This window comes from Felis catus, chromosome E1, assembly GCF_018350175.1.
Source record: "Felis catus isolate Fca126 chromosome E1, F.catus_Fca126_mat1.0, whole genome shotgun sequence".
Lineage (NCBI taxonomy): Eukaryota > Metazoa > Chordata > Mammalia > Carnivora > Felidae > Felis > Felis catus.
Genome location: NC_058381.1, coordinates 29,449,792 through 29,474,120, shown reverse-complemented (window position 1 = coordinate 29,474,120; position 24,329 = coordinate 29,449,792). Strand labels below are relative to the sequence as shown.

At 50.7% G+C, this 24,329-nt stretch overlaps 1 protein-coding gene across 11 annotated transcripts in view; it reads left to right on the top strand.

Moving 5' to 3' along the window:
* Positions 1-908: 908 nt before the first annotated feature.
* The window catches only part of MSI2 (musashi RNA binding protein 2), a 394,348-nt gene continuing 370,927 nt past the window's right edge, over positions 909-24,329 (top strand). For 2 of the 11 annotated variants that reach the window (XM_023244138.2, XM_023244144.2), the window contains exons 1-5: positions 909-1,041; positions 1,335-1,375; positions 1,709-1,790; positions 2,495-2,579; positions 6,421-6,462. In XM_023244138.2, coding sequence (XP_023099906.1) covers positions 980-1,041; positions 1,335-1,375; positions 1,709-1,790; positions 2,495-2,579; positions 6,421-6,462 — 312 coding nt within the window. In that variant the 5' untranslated portion in view covers positions 909-979. The remainder of the gene's footprint in view (positions 1,042-1,334; positions 1,376-1,708; positions 1,791-2,494; positions 2,580-6,420; positions 6,463-24,329) is intronic. The other 9 variants (XM_023244146.2, XM_023244137.2, XM_023244141.2 and 6 more) reach the window with 6 other exon arrangements.

Sequence of the window (24,329 nt, the reverse complement as noted above, 5' to 3'; positions counted from 1 at the left end):
CAAAATAACCTTTCCCCGGCACGGATTCGTACCTCTGCCGGGGAAGGGCGGGGAGCGGCGCAAGACGTGCCGGTGTGGAGCGAGAGCCAGAGAGAACTTCCAGCGCGAAAGGAAAATAAAACTTGTGGCTGGTGTTTGTGCGGGAGGGTCTCCGCAATCCTGAAGCTGCCCGATCCTGGGGGGTTTCCGGGGCCCGCCGAGGAGCGCCAGGGTTCGGGTTTGATCCCGACGTCCTTGACCTAAATTTCTGCGCGGTGGCTGGAAAAAGGGCGCAGAGCCGGCCGGGCGGCTGGTGCCATCCCCGGATCCCGGTGGCTGGGGCGGCGAACTTGAATGAAGAGGCCGAACTGGAGGGGGTGGGGGGCGTCTCCTCCCATGCCCGAGCGAGGAGTGGCGGCGAGTTCCCCGCGCCTCCCCCTCCCCCGATCCACCCGCCCCCCGCAGCCCATGTGATCCCGGGAAGTCGGGGTGCGCTCCCCCTCGCCCGGCGCCCTGCCCGGCTGGAGGCGGGGCCGCCTCCGGCCGCGGGGTTCGCGCACCGCCCCCGTGGGTCCGGCCGCGGGGGGCCGAGTGTGCGCGCGCGGGCAGGCGGGGGCCGCACCGGGGTGCGTGACGTCACCGGCATTGGTTACACGACGTTCTAGAACTCCGCCCCACGTGCGCCGGGGAGGAGGGGGAGGAGGAGGAGGAGGAGATGGGGGTGGGGAGGAGGAGGGGGAGAGGTGGGGATGGGCCGGGGGGGCGGGGACGGGGGGGGTGTGCGAGCAGCGGGGCTGAGCTAAGCCGAGCCCACGTGTGACGGCTCTCGCCGCTGCCCCGGCTCCGCCGCTCGCTGAGAGATTCGGAGGAGCCCGGGCGGGGGGGAGGAGGAGGGGGAGGAGGGAGCGGGAGATCTCGGGGCTCGGAGCCGGCCGCCGCTCCGCTCGGATCGCTGTGGGGCTCGGTTTTTTTGGGGGTGGGGGGGCGGGGGGGCTCAGATATGGAGGCAAATGGGAGCCAAGGCACCTCGGGCAGCGCCAACGACTCCCAGCACGACCCCGGGTAAGTTTCCAGCCGCTGCCCACCGCGCCGCCTCGGGCTCGCTCTCCTTGCAGCGGCGGGGACGGCGGTGCGCGGAGCCGGGCATCTCCCGCGCCCCCCCTCCCCTCCCGCGCGCCCCCCCCGTGGAAGTTACACACCTTTGGATTGCATTTCGCCGTCACCTTCTCCCCCACCCCACCTCCCGGCTCTCGCTCGCTCGCTCCCCCCCGCTTTCCTTTTAGCTTTTGTAAGTTACACGTCAAAATGGCCGATCTGACATCGGTGCTCACTTCTGTTATGTTTTCTCCCTCTAGTAAAATGTTTATCGGTGGACTGAGCTGGCAGACCTCACCAGGTAAGGGAGGGAGGGGGGGACGTCTGGGTCCCCCCCTTCTTGGCTTCTTTATTGCTCTTTGTTATCCCGGTGTAAGAGCCCCCCCCCCCGCCATTGGCTCCCCACTTCTCCTGTGCAAGGTTATTTTTTTAAATAGCAAATCCTTTCCGAGCCCTCTACGCGACCTCTGTTGCCGAATTTCCCCCGCGTGTGCAAAAAATGCAAAAACAAAACAGAATAACAACAGAAAACTACTTTTGGTTTTTGTCCTTGATCAAAATTTGCATTGCTTTTTTTTTTCCACACCTTCTCTCCCCCCCCCCCCCCCCCATCTCTCTCTTTCTCTCTCTACAGATAGCCTTAGAGACTATTTTAGCAAATTTGGAGAAATTAGAGAATGTATGGTCATGAGAGATCCCACTACGAAACGCTCCAGGTAAACCATTCCCTTCTGGATTTTGTCTTTATTTTAGAACAAAGTTTAAGTGTTATTTTTGGAGGTGTCTTCGGAAGTAGCTAAGCGGATTTAGAATGGGGCTCAGGCATGTGGCTGGTTTCGAACGTCGCTCTATTCCACCCCCGCCCCCGCCCCCATAACCCCAAAGGTTATTGTTAATTGGGGTTGAACTCTGGATACGGAGATGTCCATCTCCCAGCTTTAAGTCATTTTCCCGTCGCTTCTTTTTTCTCCTGTTTAAGATGACGTTCAGCTTCATTCACTTTCTACATAGTTTTTTTTTTTTTAATGTATGCTTTCCCCACACTCCCAGCTCCCCAAACTCTTAAGCCCCTTTTAGAAAGCTGGATGAATCTCTTCCGAGTGCCGAGTGCCGGGTTTTCTTGGGAATAAAACAAAGCGTTAAGAAGGGAAGGGGAGGAGGAGAGGAAACTGAGGTGGCGAAAGAGTGGAGACACCAGCATTTTCCAAGTTACCTCCACCCGCCCTGCCCCCGTTCCACTTCCCCCATTAACCTTGATGTGTTTTCTTGCGGGGTGGAGGGGAATTGGGGGAGGGCTGTGGGAAGTGGGGGTCCGAGGGGGCAACTTTTGCTCTCCATTCTGCATTAGGGCTCACTCCTTGTTGCTTTCAATGGTGTCACATTTTCTTGTTTGTTTTTCTCCCTCTTTGTCTCATTTCAGAGGCTTCGGTTTCGTCACGTTCGCAGACCCAGCAAGTGTAGATAAAGTATTAGGTCAGCCCCACCATGAGTTAGATTCCAAGACGGTAGGTTGCTTTCTGTCGTCGTTGTTGTTGTTTGCCCCTGCTCAGGACCGATCTGGGCATTGACAGCCCCATTTAAAGGGACAGTGCTTTCTTTTGCTTCTGTGCTGAGAACTGGGTACTTATAAGCAGGGCTTGCGAGTTGGCTCTAAAGTTTGCTGCAATGGCTGGGCTTGGGGTTTTCTTTTTAGAGCCTGTCCCACTGCAGCTCCAGATGCTCCGGAGCGAAGGCTTGGGGGAGGGGTGGGCTTGGGGAGAGGCTATCTATCGGGGCCCAGGGACCCTGCAGAGAAACTACACCACAGAGCAAAGGCAACTTTTCTTTGTCAGCCGAGCATAGCACGCGTTACCAACTGTGGCTGTGGGAACTGGCTTTTAGAAGGCACAACCCGCTCCGTGGCCAGCCGAGAGGGACCGGGGACGGGAAGACGGCGAGGGGGCGCTAATCACAAATTCAGGCAACAGGTTCCTCTTGGGGCACTTCGGATTTGGAATGTGGTTTGAGGAGGAGAGACCTCACAGAGCCAAGCTGGGCGTCCAGCGGGTGACTCCAGATGGAGTGAAATCTAAGACTGATAAGGCCTGGGGTTTCCAAGTGATTTGTTTTTGCTCCCCCCCCCCCCAGATCCTTTATTTTGAACGTGGATACTTTTATAGCATTAGAAGGTTTCAGAGTCCAGTGTTGAGAGGGGGAAAGTCTCTCGGTAGAGATTAGAAGAGGAAGGGAAGAAAGATACTAGTATATAGCAGTAAATATAATGCAGGGGGGAGCTCGTGGTGTTCTATTTAGACCCCTGTGTTGGCTTTGTGGCTCTCCCCTTTCCCTTTACCTCTATTAGAATTTCCCCACAGTTTTTATACATCTGCCAAAGCAGGGTCCCTGAGGTGACACTGGGATGCAGTGCTGGGCCGCTTGGGACCACTGTTCTCTGTGGTGGGTAGTGGGGCAAGGCAAGGGGTCAAGTTCTAGTCCCAGCTGCCCTTTAGGAACTTGGGCAAGTTATTCCCTGCCCCAGGGCCTCAGTTTCCTTTTCTGTTAAATACAGGAGTGGAACAGAGTGATCTTTGAAGTCCCTTTTGGCTTTTACATTGAGGGGAAATGGAAAAAAAAAAAAAAGAAAAAGAAAAGAAACCTGGCCACCTTTGGTGCAAGTGAATTTATTTGCAAATTTACCCTCTTTCTCTGATCAGAGGTCCCGACCCCCAAAGACAGGACCCCCACACATTTTAAGTTGCTTTATTAATTGTGCTGGACTTGTCACAACTTGCAGCCCAGCCTTTTTGTGCTTTCAGATAATTTAATTTTAGGGACAGTCATTTGTAGGGTGATAATGAGTGTCTGAAGAAATTTTTTTTTTCCTCCTTAACTTCTTGGCTAGACGTTTCAAAAAGCTAGCAGAATTAAAGAGGAAAATATTTGAAGGCAAATTCAGGAATTTATTGTTCACTCCCTCTCCCTACCCCGGGTAAGAGAAATAGTATTTGGTTTCTATGGTGGTTGGTGGGTCATAGCCCTCAGTATCAGGTGCAGAGCCTGTGGTTTTCCCTCCCTAATTGTTTGTGGATATGTTTTGGTCACTATTCTTTAGTATAACCTAGATTTTGACTTTGTTTCAACGTTCAGTGCAGGAGGCAGAAGCGGTTGGTTTATTGACATGGAAACGAGGATCTTGTTTACGTTACCTTAAAAGCTTTGTTTAGGTAACGGCCATTCACATCCAAAATAGTACCCTAGTCTTTTCCTAGAGGATTTGTAGCTACAGTAAGTAGAGCTGTACCTAACTAACTAATGTTTTAATTTTTGGTAGTTTTTTTGTTTTTGTTTTTGTTGTTCGTTAAAAAAAAAAAAAAGAAAATAGTTGACAGGGATGTGCAAAAGGTTGGGATTTGCCATGCCTGTCTTGACCTGTGCCCTCCTTGAGAGATTTCAGAGTGCCTACTTTGCACACTGAAGACCCCGAACTTGCCTGGTGGTATATAGCATGCTGTTTTCACAACACACGATATGGGCATTCTGAATTGGCTTTGGTGTTTGTAATTTTAGATATTTCTTGAGTGTTTCACTTTCTTCACTGTTCCCTATTCCCCCAGCTTCGGGTCTCTCTCCCAACACGTCCCTCACCTTTTTCTGCACAAACAAGGTGACTTCTTACTGCAATTTTGTGCTGGTCAGCCAAAAAAACAAACAAACAAAAAAAATAAAACAAAAAAACAAAAAAACCCAGTAGTTTGGGGGAGTGTTTATAAAAAGACAGATCTGTCTTAATGTTTGGTCAACAGAATGGAAAATCCACACCTGTTGTATTTCTCTTGTAGACAGCTCTAGTCAGTGCTGAATACACCTGTAGATGCGGTAATGTTAATCTTGATGAAAGGGTAGTTTCCTAGATCAGAGACTTTTGTCTGTTTTAGTTTTTGAAAAGTAATCTCTCATTTCTCAGGTGATGTTTAAAGGTAAAAAAACATGCTGTGGATTTTTGTTAGGTCTGTAAACTACCTTCATAAAAGTAGTAAATCTTTGTATGTCTTAACTGCTGGGATATCCTAAGGGATATAAGTCTGGGAGCAAGAACTTTCTGGTGTGCCTTCCCCCTTCTCTGTGCTTTTCCCCAAAGCATTATTCCAACCCCCTCAATGACAGAACTGAAAACAAGGTTCAGGTTTACATTTTAAAAGGGGAAAATTGTACTATGAAAGCCAGAGCCTCTAAATAAACTTGTAGCAATATTCTGTGTTGAGTTTTACCCAAAGATTTGTGATATTTAGAAATCTAATGAAAACCAGTAATGGGGAATTTTTTTATTCTTTCCCTGCCCATAGTTTCTATCCAACAACTCCCCCCACCTGGAATCAGCCTATTAGATTTCAAGTGTTTCCGTGGGAATTGTTTTGAGTTTTAAAGCCATTCCTTGATTGAGAATCATGGGTTCTGCATTTGATCTGGGGTAGAGAATGTTTTTCCATTCCGATTGGGGTTGGGGTAAGAGGAGTATCCTGATCGATACACTAGATTCTAACTTCTTTTTTTCAGTAATTTTTTTTTACCCTCTCCCCATGATGGCCTTCCTTACTTTTGTAATTTGAGGTTGGTTGCTCATAGAGTCTTACCCCGTGTGGTTTTTAAAATCCAGGTGGTTTTAGCTCATGTATTTCTTTTTATCTTATTATTATTTCTTAAGAACTAATAGTTTTTGACACCTGCTTTCCCTCGAGGTCTAATACAGAATGGGCTATCTTTTTGGTCAACTCAGGTAACCATGCTTTTGCCAACACGAATGAATGAACTCAAGTCGAGCATCGTGTTGGATCTCTTTGGAGAGTTTTTGGATGTTGAGGATTTAAAAGAATTTTGGGAATCTCCTTTCCCACCTGCCTTGTTTAGTTATCACCTGGGAGAAGATGTACTATCCAGTTACCTACTGCTGAAACTTACATTTATTTTTTCAGGTTATAATTTTTTTTTCAACGATGATGTTCCCATCTCTTCTCCCATGGCTGGGAGATGCAAATTAGATGAAAGTAACCGTTCAATGCCCAGTGCCTGTGGAAGACAAGCGTTTGCTTAAATAAGAACATGTGGGATCTAATTTATTAGGAGCATCACACATTGAAATACGTGGTAGGGCATTTAGAAAGGCTAGCTTTATTTGTTACATTGTGGGAGGGATGAGTAAAGTTTGGATCAAAGCTTAAGGAACTTTTTGAGTGGCCTGAGGCGGTTACTAAAAGCTGGGTTATAAGCCTGAGAAATGAGTGATTAATAATTAGGTGATTAATCATAATTTTTTTTCCCTGTCTCCAAATACTGGAACTGACTCTCACTTTTCCCTTTTTATTCCCCCAGATCGACCCCAAAGTTGCATTTCCTCGTCGGGCGCAACCCAAGGTAAGTAGGAGAATCAGTAGTAGGATTTTAGCGCTCAGAGGTGGTCGCCAAGGATTTCAGATTTCAGAGTACTGGCAATGAAGCATTGAAACCTGGTGCCCTCAGTTCCTTCAGGGTACCAGCCTGTGGCTGTGAGAGTCCAGGCCCGGGCAAGGAGCTCTCCGCCAGATAACCGTGTGCGTCTGCAGTCTAGCCCTCCCGAGGTGGGTTCTGAGCATCCAACAGGGGGCAGGGCCAACCCTGATCCTTCGCGGGAGGACAGAGCTCCATCTGTTGCAATATTTATGCAAACCCTCTATTTATTTTTTGAGCATTGCCAAGATCGTATCAGGAAAACTTGGACATTTGCTTGTGAGTCTTTTTTGGAGGGTTCTTCTTTTGAGGACTTGCAACGTGGAGTTTATGGAGAGGAGTAGAATTTGAGTAAACAGCTTGTCTTTTCTTGGAAACAACTTCGTAGACCCACGAGGCCCTAAATCTGACAGAGGAGGCAGTGGATGTTCTGGCTTCAGGTGGGAGGGATCACTCAGGGCCCACTGGAAACCAGCAGTGCTGCTCTTCCTGCGAGTGCCAGGGCCTGGGGGACAAGTCCTGAGGACGGAACCTTGGAGAAGTGGTACTACAGGATTTGCTTCGGGGATCGAGATAGGCCTTCACTTTTTCACAAGTGTGTGGTTTCCACGGGGCTCGCCAGCTCTGGCTTTGAGAACAGAGCTGAGCTGCATGGAACTCGAGGTGAAATGTACAGGCTTATGTGTTACAATTGCACGTTTTAATTATACTTTTTTCTTCCCTGTATAATTTCAGGAGAGACTTTTTCTGTGTCTTGTGGCCTTGGCATTCTTCTAGGGAGAGGGTAACTGGCAAAACTTCTGGATTCTAGGTCACAAAGGGAAAGGGCTGTGGCTTTTGAAAATTCAGTTTATTTCTTCAAGCATAGTCTCCCAGAAGTGCAAGCTTTTAATTGTGTCAAGGGAGGGATGAAGAACTTTAATGAAGAAAAAGTTAGCATTTGTGGATGAAATTTTGAGAATTTCAGGTTTAGACCTTGCCATGTGATCCTTCCTTCCTTCCTTCCTTCCTTCCTTTTTCTTCCTTCCTTTTTTTTTTTCCATATAATGTTTCTTTTCCTTTCTTGTCTTTCGAAGGAAACGCAAATCTCTTAAGTAACTATGGCAAAATACTTTCTTAAGACTTTTTTTTCCTAATAAGTAAGCAAAGAATAGCAATTAATGAACCAAAGAGGTTAGATTTTTTTTCCGTACGGAGCACAAACTTTGGAACTGTTACCTGTTTAAAGGTTGCTTTTCAAACTGTATGCAATCCTTGACATTTCAGAGGCTTCCAGAACTAGCAGGATTTCTTGGGTTTGGAAGAATTACTGTTTCTTCCATAAGTGTGAATCTTCAAATTTCCAGGTTAGTCATTTGATCAGCCAGAACTAGGATCAGATTACCCTAGAGGGAAACTGGAAAAATCCCTGACTTGGTCAAACCGTGGGTTTGACCTGTTTTCTCTTCCCTGTTGTTTCCCCGCCCCTCACCCCCTGCCACTTTTTTTTTTTTTTTTTAAACCAAGAAGGCTATATTGCAATTTAACATACTCTGGCATTTGGCTTTTCAGCGAAGCATTCAACTTGAAAACAAGACAGACTATTTCTCGAACTTGTCAAGGTGTGCACCTTTCCCCACCCCCAGCCTGGAGTCTGGGATGTTTTAGGCGGATTGTCAGACTTTTGGATGTGAGCAAACATTATACCAGGTGGGGGAAGACATCTTTCCATGGCGTTCTAGGGATTGCGTAACAATACCTTGCTTTTTATGACGCAGTTTACAAAGGACTTTCCTGTCCATCATCTCCCTCTGAATCCCCAGTTCCCGAGACGTGGAGCAAACCACCTTCCCCAGTCTGTTTGCTCCTCTGTGTAATGGCAGTGATGGGAGTAGCTCCCTCAGCAGGTCTTGTGAGGAATAAAAGAGGACACACACAGGGTGTGTGGCACAGGGTGAGGACCTCCTAACTCCTCATCTCCACCACTCCCATTGTTTTTGTCGGTTTAATCGTCATTTTTATTGTTTTCAGACTCCACAGCTGGGGTTCGGATCCTGGCCATGCCACTCATTAGCTGTGTGAATCTGGGCAAATCACTTGGTTTCTTGGAACCTCGTTTACCCCGTCTCATCAAGGTTTTGCGTGGATTAAATAAGTTAATGAAGGTCAGGTGCTTCCAGAAAGGAAGACCTGGAATGTGGTGGTGATACCGTAGGTGTTACCTGCTGTTTTGACTCTTAGCTCTGTTAGGCTGTCACCCCAGTCCCCACGAGAGGCCTCGTAATAATGCTGGTGTCATCTGAATTTATGTGCCGGGTACTGTTGTAGGGACAGTGTGTATGCGAACTCACTTCGTCTTCACCCATGTCCTGTGAGGGTGGGTATTAGTGTTATGTCCAATTTGTGGATGAGGAAACTGAGGCACACGTGGGTTGAGAAGCGGTGTATAGGCAACCTAGCCCCTCGCCCAGTGTGCGATCCTGTGTGCTGCGGGGCGTGGAGGGCATCTAGGAGTATCACCTGTCCCTTAACGGCAGAGGAGGCAGCTCAGAGAGGTCATCGGGCTTCGAGGGGCACGACAGCCAGCGCGCCCTTTGAAGTTCCCTGGTTGGGTGATTCACCCAGCCCTTGTGATGTCATCCCATTGTGTGACTCTGTCTGGCAGTGTGTCTCCATCCGACCCCCGAGGGCATCCTTTCACACGGTTCTGGGGTTGCTCAACTCCAGGGGAGCGGCTGGGGATTTGGCAAAAGAGGCCTGTGCTGGTTGGGAGTTGGGGCAGGGTGGGGAGAAAGTGCCTTCCTTGTCAACGGTTATTTTCCGATAGAATTTGAGCCCAACCATGGGGATTTCAGACCGAAGTTAGTGTTGGAGAAGCCAAAACCCGGCTGGCAGGAGTATAGAACTTTAAGTCAAGCCTTATTTAGTTTTTGTTTATCCCCCTTCAATAAAACTTCTGTGTGTATGTGTTAGGGTCCCAGTGTGAGGTGAACTGTGCGCCCCCCTCCCCCCCCCCGCTGTCCCCCGTCGAGGGCTGGGCGAGGAGCTTGTAAATGATACGTCAGCCAGCGTTTCAGTTAACATGCATTTCTCTGCTTTCTGGCTGTCCCTTTTTGCTAGCACCCGCCAGAGAAATAGTCGTGGAGGTGTTAAAACAAGACTAGTGGAAAGAAACTGTAACTTAATACGAAAGAAAATCCGTGGCAGTGAAGAACAGATTTCACATTAGTACTGTCATAATATTCTTTAATGTATCATATAAATAAAAATCCGTTTTGACCAGAATTTTAATGAGCGACCCGAAGGAAGGGTTTTGAATCCTGCAGTTCATTATCCCCCCTTTGCGACGTAAATGCTCACATCTCAAGTGAAGTATAATGGGGCTTTATTAACTAGTCGAGGGGCGACTCTTTGGAGACTAGTGGCCGTTAATTAGTGAAGTACATTTTGATCAGAAGACGATAGGTCCGTTCTGTATCTTCCTATTTCTCTGGATGATTATTTCATTTTGTAAAAAATGGAAGAGGTTCCTCCTCTCTGTCTTTTAAAAAATTAAAATGGTCGTGCTGTTCTAAAAAGATGACTTAATTTAAAGCCGTTGGAGAAACGGGGCTGATTGGGATCAATCATGTCATATCATTTTGTCAGTCCCTTTGGGCAGAAGCGTTGGCTGCCTGGAAGACTTTTGCTCAAGCCTGTGGGTTCTTTTTCTCGTGCGGAAAAACCAGGAGGCTGCCGAACATCTTCTGGCCTGAGTGAGTCTGGGCGTAACTCCCCGTCTGCCCTGATTCTCCTTGTGTGGAATAAAGCATTCTCCACTCCCCCCCGAGTTGCCATTTACCGTCTTAGGTTTTAGAGGCCAGAACCTTATCTGTTGATCAACGGAGATCTCATTTCTTCATCCTCTTTCCAGTTGCCTTCAGTCGCAGCTGGGTGACCGGTGGGCACATCACATGAGCCCCTCCAGGCCTCAGTTTCCTCCTCTTTAAAACAGGGGTGTAGTGCCCAGCGTGGCGTGATTTTCAGCGTGTATGCAGAGTTCTTTGCTGGGAGTCTGATGCAAAGTAGTGCCTGCAATCGTTCGCTGGTATCAGTGTTACAGAATTATTTACTATTGTTTTTAAGTAATCTCTACGCCCAACGTGGGCCTGGAATTCACGACCCCGAGATCAAGACCGAGCCAGCCAGGCGCCCCGTTACAGAATTATTTGTGCAGAAGAAGGAAAGTTAGAATAATGGAAAATGACCTAAGAAAAATCCTGATTGGAATGTAAGCCCCCTGCCGGCAGGGAGCTGTTGATGGTTGACATGGAATAACTTAAATGCTCGAGATGAATCCAGCCTGCCTTTTTCACAGTGGAGGCAGCTGACATCCGGGGAAGTCAGGTCGGCTGCTCCAGGTCACACAGCTAAGTTGTGGCAAGGTTGAGCCAAGGCCGGGCTTTCCTGCTCCCGTCTCATCCGCTGATGAGGCGCCAGGGCCTGGAAGGTTCTCTGTTAAGCATCCATCCGTCCAGATGGGTGCAGCACAGCGCGAACGTCTTAGCCACGCACCTCCTGTTCTGGGGCAGTGGTTTCTTGGCAGCTTCTCAAGGGCGGGCGAGGGGTGAGTTTTCGGCAGCTGGCCTTCCCCTGCTGCTGTGGGTCGGGTCGTTCTAGCGTGCTGCCATCTTGGACGATCTGCAGCTGTCACCTCGCTGGCCACCGTTAACCGGCCTGCCGGTGGGTTTCTGGCTCCCGGCGGGGACGTGGTGGTGCGTCTGCAGCCTTGTCCACGGCCGCAAGGACCCTGGGGGATTAGTGGCTTAGCTGCTTTCTCGTCGGGGAGCGTGGCTCCTTCCTGTGTTCAGTCAGCAGCAGGTGTCAGCTCAAGAGGAGGGGCACTTCGTCCTCCAAATGTCCTTTCCCGAGATTTTTGCCTTTCGTTTGCATGCTTTCGTTTCAGTGTTAAGGTCAGTCTGCCGGGAAGCTGGAGCTCATGTGTTCTGTGTCACGTTTTTGGCAGGCAGGTGAGAACCCTCTGCCCCCCAAGAACAGAAGAAGTGGGGGGCACTGTCTGAGGAACCAGCTGACCCTCGTGGGTGCCCCTTGAGATGACATATCCATCTTCTTGTCCTTTTGTGTTTTTAAAACTGAATGTTCTCTGGCCAAAAGTCCCAAGAACGCAAAAGGGAGATGCAGTTCACCTCCTCTGATCTCATGTTCGATCTGATGTGTTCATCGAACAAGGGCTTGCTTAAGTGTGTGTAATTGCTGACTCTGTGCACCCACTTTTGGGGGGATTCAGGAAACCCTCAACGCCCACCGAACAAAGTCTGCACTTCTTAGCCTGGTGGTACGTGTCCTTCAAGATCTGTACGGCGGGGGGATGGGGGGCGGTCTTCTTCCAGGTTCCTTCTCTTCTACCGGTCCCCCTTCTCTGAATAGCTACCCTTTGGTGTATCCCCACCCGAACCGCCCTTTCTTCTCCCTCCTGTGCGAAACAGACCTCTCTTTCAAAGCCCGATCTGGGCTACCTCTTCCACGGAGCTGTTTCTGCTCTCTCTTCCATGTGATATTTCTTTCTCTGGATTTCCATAGCGTTTTATCTTCTCTTTTGGTTAGGGCAAGCTACGGTAATAATCACAGTAAAATAAGTGAGCAAAAAATAGGCAATAATAAGTTAGCAGAGACTCACGGATGCGTTCATGAGGCACTGTGCTGGGCACGTGTTCGTTTATTTATTCACCAGACGTTACCGAGCACCTGTCATGTGCCAGAGAATGTGTGCGGTTCGGGGGATAGTGTGGAGAACAAGACCAAAAAGTCCCTGCCCTCATGGGGCTTTCACTCTAGTGGGGCAGATTAGTAGAGAGCAGGTGGGCAGAAACATAACACGCAGGAGTGGGGGGTGGGGTGGGGACAGACTGTATCTTCAGCGCATTTAGCGGCCACTCTCAGTCCTCGGCAGTTACCAAGTTTTCTGCTCGGCACCGGGGACTACATTAGGCGCTTTGTTCTGAGTTTCGTGGTTACTTAAGTGTGTGCCTTATTGCTTCCACTATTGGACAGTGAACTCAAAGGGCACAAGTAGCTTTTAGTAATTGCAAAAAAACAAACCTCAGCGTTGATTGCTGCTCCTTGGCACAGTGTCCGTCTCCGTCCAGGTGGAATGAACGCGGAACGCAAAGATGACACGGCCCTCGTCTTCAAGGGTCTTAGGTCCCGGGTGGGAGGAGGGGTGCTACCCCGTGGTACAGGACAGGGTGTGGGAAGCACAGCAGAGAGGCGGGCATGGTCTCCAGAGGAAGGAAGAGCTAAGATCGCTTCTCGGAGGAGGTGGTCTTTGCCCTAGATCCTGAGAAGCAGGAAGGAGGGAAGAATGGCAGGAATGCAGTTCTTGGTACGGGGGGCTCGGAGAGGTCGGTGTGCCGCTGGAGCAAAGGGTGTGTGGTGCACACGCCCGGCGCTGGGGATTCAGGCCTGGAGACGAGCCGGGGCCGGGCTGGGTTGCCTCGCATGCCAGGCAGAGCAGACGAGAGTGCTTCCTTTGGCATGTCCTGTTTTGTGCGTGCAGGATCCCGGGGATGCTCTGTACGACGTTCTGAGCTTTTGGGGGTCAGTATAGAAGCCGGGGTCGCTAGTGGGACGGTGGCTGATGCGGTTTCATGGGGATCTTCCCACCCCGGACTTGTGCCTGCAGCGTCATTCGTACTGCGTTCTCTCTGGCTGCAGGCCCTTCTTCAGGAGCGATGTTCTTGGCAGTTGCCACGCCCACTCTTTGGGGTGGCAAAGAGCGCCGTCGTTCTCCTGTTTCCATCGTCTCCCTTCCTCTCCCCTTTACGTGCTGAACAGGGGGCCATGATCTAGACAAAATCCCAGGGGTTTTCTACTCCGGCCTCGTCTGAGCCGTGATCTTGACCTTACCGTGCATAGACAATGAATGAGATGGCATCTCTCGGGATGGAAGTCGCAGATTGTCTCTATGTCACTGGGGTGTGGGCCCTGTGTCTCTGAGCAGCCTCACCTGTGACTTCCTAGGTCTGCTCGGGGTCACCTTTCACTCAGAGTGGCTGCCCGGTGTGAAGAACGTGAGATTTTGGAGTCGTGTGACCTGTGCCTCTTGTGACGTGAGAGCTGTGAGCAAGGGTGGTCTTGGGACCGAGCACCCCGTGGCACATTGTAGAAGCAGCCTTGGGGCAGGACTCCCACTGGGCCCCACAAACATGACCGCATATCTCTATTCTCTCTCTCTTTCAAGGGTAGATAGCATCAAGCTCCCAACGATCTGGAAAGTTTCTCAAGGGTGTGTGTCTGCCTGCTGTACTTTTTTATTTTATCTGAGACCTTGAATAATAATAATAATAAAAAAAATCCCAACTCAAAATAAGGGCTGTTACTTACATTGTGAGTCAGTATGTTCAAGGCATTATATTAAGCCTCTGTGTAATTAATCTCCTTTAATTTAATCCTGACGACAGTCCTTTGCAGTAGTGGGTATTCTCTCCACTTGACAGACTGGTAAACTGAGACCCAGGCAGGGCGAGTGGCTTTCCTAGTGCCACAACACTAGTAAGGGTCGATCGCTGTTGGACAGACAGATCACCGTCTGTCCGGGTTCCAAGTCCTTGCTCTCTCTCTTTTTTTTTAATTAAAAAAAATGCTTTTAATGTTTATTTTTGAGAGAGAAAGAGAGACAGAGCACGAGCAGGGAAAGGGCAGCGAGAGAGGGAGACACGGAATCCAAAGCAGGCTCCAGGCTCCGAGCTGTCAGCACAGAGCTCGACGCGGGGCTTGAACCCGCAAACCACGAGATCATGACCTGAGCCGAAGTCAGATGCTTAACCGACTGAGCCCCCCAGGCGCCCCCAGGTCCTTGCTCTCTTAACCGCTAAGCCCTGCCGCACCCAGCACGAGCGGGTAGATTTTAGGTTCTCGTGCTTTGCCTGACTGCTTGTAAAGTGCTCAGGCTGAGGAACAGGTTTCGTGGCAGTCTGGCCGATGAGCTTCAGGTTCGTGTCTACACACCTCGTCAACACAGCTGAATGCCACTCACGAGCTAAGGAGTGTGGTGTGTGCCTCCATTTCTTCTGTAAAACGGTGGGGGGGGGGCGGTCGACAGTACCTACATCCTAGGTTCGTTTAGGAGATTAAATGGGTTCATGCGTACGAAGGGCCTAGGATGCTATCTGTACATGGGGCATCCAGCGTGAGCATCGGTCATCTGTTCCTGTTTCCCAAGATGGCCCTGGCTGGATCACAGGAGGACCTTACGCAGCAGCTTGTGGGTACCGTCGTCGTGTCTGGGGGTGACGGATAGCACGGCACGTTGAGAGTCAGGGAACTGCGTGTCCAGTGGCTTGGTCTGCTCCTGGAGGTGCTCGCTCTCGAAGGGGAGATAGCAACCATCCTTCATCTTGGGGTTGCCCGGTGGGCATTGGGAATGCGTTTCCTTTTCTGTGTCTGATGCCTGTGTTTTTGCTGCCTTTGAGAGCGAAGTCCTGGGGAGCAGCTGGGGGACAGCTCAGACACCGCTGTGTGAGAGGTCTGTCCGTGAGCCTTCTCTCTCCCAGGCCTGGTCTTTATCTGCCTGGGGGTAGTTCCACCAATGACTGATCTGAAAGCATCACATTCATTTATTTGTCACTGACTGTGACAGGCAAGTTAATGCTAATGGATTCTTTTTTTAGCCTGTTGTCTGGGATGAGTTTCTCCCAAATGTCCTGAAATCTAAGGCATTAGGGGAATGTGTAACTTTTATGGCAAGGGAGGATTTAAAAGATAAATAGGGTTTTGTGTGCAAGGGTCTTAAATTTAGGTTAGGGGCGAGAGCGGCCAAGGAGGGGATGTTGGGCCAGCCCAGACTCTTCTTTTTAAGAAATCCATTCGGAGCTCTAAATTGCTGTTTCTGTTTCAATTATGTGACAATTTCAAGGGTTTAGAAAAATCTAATAAAATGGTCTTGATGATGCATTCTGGGGAGAGAGTGCTTTAGAAGATCCAAGAGAATAAATTCCTTGGGGTCAAGAGATTCTCTCAGGCCTTCTTTCGTCTGGGTTTTTACATTTTTATTGTTTTGAAGGGCAGAAAACGGTGTTAGAATGTATTCAGGGCTTCATCCATATCCTCCACCGAAATGAGTTATTCTCTTTGGGCATTTGCAGGTAGACGGGCCACAGCAATCACTAGCTCTTTTTTTCTTTTCTTTTTTCCCTTCTTTTTTTTTTTTTTTTTAAAGCTGGCATGTTGTAAATGACTTTCAGAGCGTGGTTTGTGTGTGTAGTGATTTTGAATAAAGCACCACAGAGAAAAACTTGGAGGAGTGGGACGAGTGAGCAGAGAGGCCTTCTGGAAGTTTTTTTTTTTTTTTTTCCTCCTCTCCAGTCAAAGCTTTTGATAGTTTCCCGAGGAACAGAAGTTTACAATGGAAGCCGGCTTTGGGCTGCCTGCGGGAACTGAGTGTAGCAAAACGTGATGCTGAGTGACATTAATGAGGTGACCGCTCTGGTGGGAGGGAGGCAAGGAACCAGCAAAGCTGCAGTTCCCATGACTTGCTCTCGGCTGAGTGTGTCCCCTTCTGCATGCCTGCGTGGGCGCCTGTGTGTGTGTGTGTGTGTGCACGCACGCACCGTGTTTCCCAGGGCCTTCCGATGAGGTTGTAACACCAGACCCCGCTCGGCCTGCTGCAGTATTCTCCCTCCTAGAGAGGCCACGTGTGGCGGCGTCTCCATTTCCACCCACTGCAAAGTAAAGTTTGAAACCTGGAAGCATTTTGTTTTATCTTCCGGGTCCCTGCGGGAGCCTGGGCGGGTGGCGCTGGAGGTGGTCACCACAGCCCTGGGCGCTGCTGGAACACTGAAGCCAAGAGTGTGAAAGGTCAACATTCTCATCCCCGAAATGGGTCCTAGGGAACCAGGAGGAGAAAACCTGTTTGCTTGTATTTTTTTTCCTCTCCACCCCCTTTTTTTTTATGTTTATATATATTTGAGAGAGAGAGAAAGAGAGGGAGAGAGACAGAGACAGAGCATGAGTGGGGGAGGGGCAGAGAGAGGGAGACACAGAATCCGAAGCAGGCTCCGGGCTTGGAGATGTCAGCACAGATCCCAGCGCGGGGCTCGAACCCACAAACAGTGAGATCATGACCTGAGCCGAAGTTGGACGCTCAACCGACTGAGCCACCCAGGCGCCCCGTCTCCCTCCTTTTTTTTCAAGCCCTGGCCATCGTGATAACATTTCATATTGATGGTATAAATGGAACGTCACAACCGCCGCTTTTAAATATTTTAGTGCCTTGGAGTGTATTCTGTATTTCCACATTGTTCTTGTGCAAGAATTTCCGGTTGCCCAGGAAGAGCAGGAACATCTCAGGTAGATTACCTGGCGAGGAGGTGAGATCCCAGGCCTTGGGGTTCTTGGTGCCTTGTCTGCCCTTTCCAGGAGTGAAGCTGGCATCTTCCGTCTCGTGCCTCAGCCCGGCAGCGGAGGGAGCATTCGGAGTATCCGGCACAGTACTGGGCAGGTGTTTGAAAACTGCTGGGAGATCCTAAGCCAAAAAACCCGATGGGGCCCGGAGTGGGGAGGGGTGGGGGGAAACTGTGTATTTATTGATGCTCGCCTGGTTTATTTCTTTTATCTCTTCAACTCCATTCCCTCTGGGATGTCTCTCAGGTGGGTCGCTTTTGTAGCTGAGGGCAAACAAACAAACAGAAAGTGTTTAAACTCAGGCACATAACCCTTCATCAAAACCAGTGAGCTAGGTTCACTTTCCCTCGCACCCGGGGAGAGAGGATCGAATCAGGGGCGCTTGAGCCCGGGAAAAAAATTGGGCTGTGAGTCTCCACAAGACTGCTCCGTGCGTATGTTTCCTCTTCTGTTTTCAAAACGGATAATTGGTTTTAGTAAGAACTTCTGACTTGATTAGGGGACCCTTAGGAAATTAAAGTGTGTTTGAATTTCACAAGTATAATTTTAATTATACAAATTTTGCGTTTTCCACGAGGGAGCTAGGTTCAGAACTTGTTTTCCTATACTAACAGGGGTAGTGAAGCTGATTATGGCAGAATGCCTCACTTAAATCGCTTTGAAAATAAAAATCCACGGGTCGGATCGTTGTTTTTCCCTGCAGTACACGACGTTCGGGTTAACGTCCACACATGTTCCCGTATCCTTGTTAAAAGTGATTTTTCACTGGATCCTCGCAAGTGTAGACGTGAGTGACATAGTGTGTGGGGGGGTGCCTCATTATGAATTTTTCTGCTGCACTTGCTGAAAGAATTCAATTAAAGTTCTTTCGAGCTCAAGTCCTGCCTGGGCAGCTTGTGTTTGGCACACTGCCACGTTAGCATGTCGTGATTGCCTTTATCACCCATCGCCCTGTTTGCTCAGAGCCTGTGCATTTGCAGTGGTAGCTCTTCTCGCTGCCCCTCTTCAGCAGGACCCCAGTGGATGAGAGCAGAAGCCACCGCGGAAGTGGCCCCTGAGCTCCTCCCTGAGCTGCCCAGAGATGATGCAGAGAGGGTGAGCAGACCCCCTGGGCATCCAGGAGAAGGGCTGATTGTGTTAATGGGCAATGACCGTTTCTCGGGGCTATCCAGACAACGCCCCCAGGCAGCAGAGAAGTGCTTTGTAGGCTAGAACTCAAGCATCCTCAGACGTCTCCCCCCGCCTGTGCAGGGGCTTTAAAAGGTGCCTGGAGACCGGCTCCTCGGGCTTTCTGGGCCCTTGTCTCAGATGTTGGCAGGAGAGCTTGAGTAGAACAGTTGTTCACGGAAGAGAAATCGTGGCAGCAGCTTGTGAATGAGGTGGTGCCATCCAGGTCTCCAGATGCAGACCTGGTCCCACCCCGTGCCCCACCCCACATTTACTCATCGACATTTTTATTCTTAACTGCTTTCTCTTGAAGTGCTGTAGCTTAGGGTGTAAGAGCCTGGACTGTGGGAGCAAGCTGACTTTGAGTCCGTGCTCTGCCACTAACCAGCTGTGTGACCTTGAGCAAGGTGCCTAAATGCTCCATGCCTTAGTTTTGTTGTCTGTGAAATGGACCCAATAATAGTCTCTCCTTCGTGGAATGCTCTAAGGATTCCATGAGTTGACGTATAAAGTGCCGGTGTCTGGCACATAGTAGGCGCTTTGGGTGTGTGAGTTACGGTATCATGAGGGAGAACCTGGCAAAATGCGGACCGTGCTTGCTCGATAGTTGGGGAATTGTTGTTCAGCACTACAGTGCTCCTGCCTGACGTATTTGTTCCCTAAGCAGTTGAGAAATAAAAAAGAGCGCGTATATACATGTGTGGACATGTGTGTGTGAATCGATATGATTGGGTGGGATCGCGGTATAATTCGGATTCAAACACGGGTCTTTGCTGTAACAAATGAGGCATGTAGGTTGGCAGGCACGTGGCCCTGGCGCTCAGGCCTCTGGTTGGAATTTGGTGCTGCCACTCACCCTGTGACCTCGGGAAGGTGTCTAAACTTTCCTGAGCTTCCATTCTGTACCTAAAAAACGGGGATAACAGATTCGTGGGATGAAATGAGACACTGTAAATCGGGCACCTTGTGTATGGTTGATGCTTAGAACGTGTCAGTTCCTTCTTCTATAAGGGCAGGGGCTTTTTTCTTTTTCTTTTTCTTTTTCTTTTTCTTTTTCTTTTTCTTTTTCTTTTTCTTTTTCCTTTCTTTTTCTTTTTCTCTTTCTTCTTTTTCCTTTCCTTTCCTTTCCTTTCCTTTCCTTTCCTTTCCTTTCCTTTCCTTTCCTTTGTGTGTGTGTGTGTGTGTGTGTGTGTGTGTGTGCGCGCGCGCACGCACGTGTGTTTTGGGGGTATCTTGAAAAATGGGAAAGATATAAAGTATACTGCTCTTGCTGGAGATTGTGGAGTTACGGGATGAGTCCTTAGAAGGCTGAGTAGAGAAAAGCTAGCCAGGAGAGGGGGTGCTCTTATCTTCAGTCTACAGGCAAATGGGCTGTTTTAGGGGCTTCATTTCACAAAAGCCAAATTTCCAATGATTTTATTTGGTCAGCAACCTTAGATGGTTTCCGCAAGCCTCTGAAGGTAAGTTTGTTTGTTCCTTTGACACTTGGTAACCAGAAACACAGGGCTGGATGGTTGAAGAGGTTTGGGGATGCTCAGATTTCCGGCTGTGACTGAGGACAGTGGGAGGGAGGGAGAACCTCGGGCTGGAGGAAGGTGTCTTTTCACAGAACCTTTTACTTGGGGACACAGCCCAGTAGGTTTTGCTCTACAAACATGTGGGTGCCAGAGCCCCAGGAAATGCGTCCAGTGCCCAGCCATCGGCCTGGAGAAGCCTGACCCTCCGGTTGTGCCGTCAGGGCTGGGAAAGCCCCCAGATGACTTAGGGGCATCTATGTGTCCAGATCTCTGGGCCCATTTCCAGATTAGCTCCCTTCACCTCATGCCCATCAGGTGGAATTTTCCAGATGTTGTTGGGAACGAGGAGCAAGATGATGATTATGAGTTGATGCTGGGCAGGGGCTGGGGTGTGTGCGAGAGGATGGAAGGGGGTGGGTGGCCGGGAGGAGGGGAAGAGTGGTAGATTACATTGACTAATTATAGGGAAAAAGCCATATTTGCTGCTCCATTAAGTGATCGCTAGGCTATGAAGCAGTTTATTGTAATTAATGCAGAAACAGCAAATAAGTGTTAAGTTTGGAGCAGAGGGTCTCCAGGCGCCCCTGCCCCCTTTGCTCCTTTGCGCCCACTGCCCCCCTTCGTTATCCTTGGAGGGGAAGAGTCTCGGGGACATCCTCATCCGAAGGACTGAGATGGCGACTTTGACCAGTTTTCTGCTGCCTTGTTTTGTGAAACAAGGAGGATGTCTTGCCCGACTCCTTCGGAATCGTCTGTAGGGGGTTTTGTGTTTTCTGAGGATGGAGAAGGAGGGACAGACCCGTGCCGTCATTGCTATTCTTGCCACTCTCGTTTTAATTTCAGCTCACGAAAGTGGCGGGTTACACATCCAAGTCCGTCGAGTTACGGGCCGTGTGGAGTTGTGATTGCTTTCCTTGATGATTTCTTGTTCAAATCAGCGGTGCTCTTAATTTTCCAGATGAAGTAAAAAGAAAATTGGAGACTCCCCTCCCGCCCCGTGTCTCTTCATCCAGGGTTTTCTGAGCACGACTCTGATTTGGAGGGTTAATATTAATTAGGAGCCAGTTTAGACCTCGCTTGCTTGATGAGCGGGCCGCGACCGTTGTGCCGGTGGTAGTTTTTTCTCGCTCTTTCTCGCAGGCGCGTGCCTGCTGCCTGTGGAAGTTCCTGGGTTTCAGAGCCAAAGGGGTCAACACAGAGGAAGTGGAGATGAGGGGCTGCTCCCAGGGAAATGTGGCAGACCCTCCCTGGTCTTCGGAGAGGAGCATGACGGGCCTGTGGGGGAGTCCGGGGCCCGGGGAGGTTCTGCCTCTGGGCCTTGCCCTGCTGGCCGCCGCTGCGCTCTGCCTCAGTTTCCTTCCCTGCGGGTGTGTTTCTTTGGCTTCCAGAAAGAGACAGGACTCATTTTCTGAGTTTCTAAATCGGATGATGCTTGGATTTCTCTGAGGCAGTTCCCCTTCCGTGCCGGGTCTCGGGGAGGCGCTTCGGTTTGTGCTGAGGCTCCAGGTCTTCGCGTCGAAGCTTCTCTGGTGCTGACTGGGTCTCTGCAGGGCGGGTGGTGGTGCAGAGGACAAGGACGCAGAGAGCCAGTGAGCTCCGCTGTACGGTTAGGGGACAAGAGACCTAGAGAGGAAGGGACCTACTCTCTTTAGGTTGGATCACGTTAGGGATCTGTCTTCTCTGGCCTGTGGGTTTGGGTTTGTTCTCTTTTTTGACGGGGTGGTCGGGTCAGGAGGATGGCCGACTGTTGGGTGTGCATGTTCCAGGTGTAGTGGGAGAGACCCGGCTTCTGGTTCTTCCCTTGGTGCCAGGTAGCTGCATGTGACCTCGGGCCCGTTGCCTTGCAGCTCTGTGCCTCAGTTTCCCCGTCTGCGGACTGAGGGAGAATGAGGGGATGGGTGGTGGGAATCAGCAGCGCTTAGGGTTTAAGAGAATGAGCTCAAGATCAGGCAGCGTTAGGGATTTGTTTCTAGCCTGATCGTTTCTTCGTTGTACGACCTCGGGAGGTTCACTTCATTTGGCTAGCCCTCGATTTCCTGACCTGTAAAGTGGGGTAGTAGGATACGAGTATCCACCGGACAGGGTCGTCGTAAGGACCGCACGCCACAGTGTTCACGCAGTGCTTATCACAGCGCCCGGAGGGTGCTTAGTTGGCACTTTGTATGTGGGGGCTGCTTTTACTGTTAACAGCTACGTGGTGGTCTGGCCGAAGATTCCGAGATGTGAAGGTGTGGGGCAGACGGGGCCACACCAAGAGCACGGTTGAGCCGCGAAGGTGGACTTTCTGATCTGGATGGAGGTTCCCACACACAGGGAGGTTTGCGGTCAAGGAGGCAAAGCCTCCCTGAAATGCCTGGTCCGGAGCTGTAGGTGACGGGGCACCTGTGGCGGGGACCCAGCACTGCACATGGAGAGGGTCTCAGCGATGCATCAGGTGTGCTCCCCGACTGCCCCGTGAGCCCAGCGGAGCGGAGGGAAGTGTGGGGGAGGCCTGGCTGCAGTCCCCAGCTAGAGTCCCCTGGCACCAGACAGCGCCGCGGGCTCGGGCATCGGGGCCGCCCTCGCTCGACATCTTAGCCACCCCCCTGCAGGGGAAGGGGAGGGGGGAGAAGCGGAGGGGAACCGATCACCGGGTGACGTGGAGACCCACATTCGTTTCTGGAAACCCACGTCTGTTACTGTCTGAAATATGGAAGCCTTGCGTGACTGAGGCAGGACTGATCAAAGGCCATTTGCGATTTCAGAATGTTCTCAAGTGCGTTTGGCAGACAGAGTCCTGTGTTTTGATCGCTTCCTCTCCCACTGTACTCCCCCACTTTGGTGAGGTGGCTCTGAGTCGGCACTGGCACCTGCTTCTCACGCCTGTGTGTGCATCAGGAATGCTGAAGCCGGGGCAGGTCTGTGCCCTTTGCGGCCGCTGCCGACGTGGAGCTGCGGACACCAGCTCGGGGTGGACAGCCGGGTCCCCTCAGCTGCTTGTCAGTCTCCTTTTCGGGGGCGGGCCTGGGTAGGGGATATAGATGGGAAAATCCCAGGAGGTGTTGTTAGACTGTTATTGTTACTCCCTTGAAGGGAGGGTGGAAAGAGGGACTGTGGCAGAGAGCGTTTCGCGTGACAGGAGAAAAGATACACTTGCAAATGAGCGCAACGCAGGCCGTGTACTGGACAGATAGAGTTGCTTGGGGTGCCCCCAGGCCCTGATGAACCCGAGCCTCACACGCTGACCCTGCCCTCCAGCCACTCCCAGGGAGGCGGTATATCAACAAGACGATGTACTAGGGTGGGGACAGCGGTGGGGACACAGAGGAGGGAACAGGCAGGGCAGGCCTCACGGAGCCGCTCCCCTGCGCGTTGAATCTTGATGGTGGGAAGAGCCTCCAGTCAAGGGACCTGTAGGAGCGTTAGGAAGCCTGGCTTTTGGGGGGGCGGGGGTTGCTGCCACAGACTGTTCCGTATAGGCCAGAGTGTACTGTGCGGAGGAGGGCAGGCTGAGAGATCGGTTTACTCACCACGCAGCAAATGTCTGGAGCCCTATCCTGAGCCAGGCCCAGAGCTGGGGAGTGGGGTCCAGCTGTGAGGACGATGGCCCCGTCCCTACATTTGCATCTGGCAGGGACATGTTTGTTAACCTATGGCAGGGTCCATTATTGGAGTACAATTACAACAAATGCTACAGAAACGCGTAGGCTGTTTCAGGGGGCGTACCGGAGAAACCGGATCTCCTGTAGGGTTTCGGGAAGGTTTCCTGGAAAAGTACATAGAAGCCGAGCTAGAAGGGTGAATGTAAGCGTGACCTCAGGAGGGAGGATCAGGGTGCATTTTGTGTGCTGGAGGGCAGAGGGCAGGGAGGAGAGAGCCGAGCAGTTAGGCTGGGCCGTGTGTGTGGGGTTGGGTCTTACCCCAAGGGGGTCGGAGGGGAGGCCTACTTAGGGTTTAGGAAGGGTGGGAAATCAGTTTTGATCTGGGGAAGGATCTCTCTGGAAGTCTGTGTGGAGAAGGGCTTGTGGGAGCCCCAGGTTGATGTGGGGGCACCCGTTTCTGACTTGCGTGAGGGAGGATGGTGAATTACGAGGGAAGATGGTGGTCTGGCTGAGTTCTGGGAGTGGAGGTGGAGGCCCATGGACCGATCGACCGATCGAGGTGTGTTTGTGAATTAGCACAGGAGCTGGGAGATTTGGTAGCTGAATGGGAGGTGCCGGTCTCTGTGGACAGAGACCCCCCCCCCATCCCTCCCCCACGTTGCTGAGATTGGGAACGTTGGTGTCCATGGCAGACGGACAGGGCACATGTGCCTGGCTCGGGGTGAATATAACCCCTTGGTGGGAATTCTGCACGCTCTTGGTGATGTACATGTATCAGTAGACCTTTTGAGTGTATGCTTGTGTGTTTGCTCATTTATAAGTGACATACTTGTGCCAGTGTGTTAAAATCGTACGCCCCTCGTAAATTATAAACTAATAATTAAAAATAAAAAAAGGATGAGAAGAAAAGCTAAAGGCAAATGAAAGTTCTAGTCTTTTTCCCCCAAATCTTACTTTGGGGACTGTAGCCTTAGGCCATGGGGGAACCATTGGATGAATTACGGTGGGGGTGGCCTGGGTAGGTGGGTTTTGGGGAAAGAGTATTCTGCAAGAGTATTCTCCAAGAGTATTCTCTTGGATGAGTTCTGTGCACGCCAGAGGTCCACGGGGAGGTCCCCGCACCGTCCCGTCACCGCGTGTGGCCCGCTGA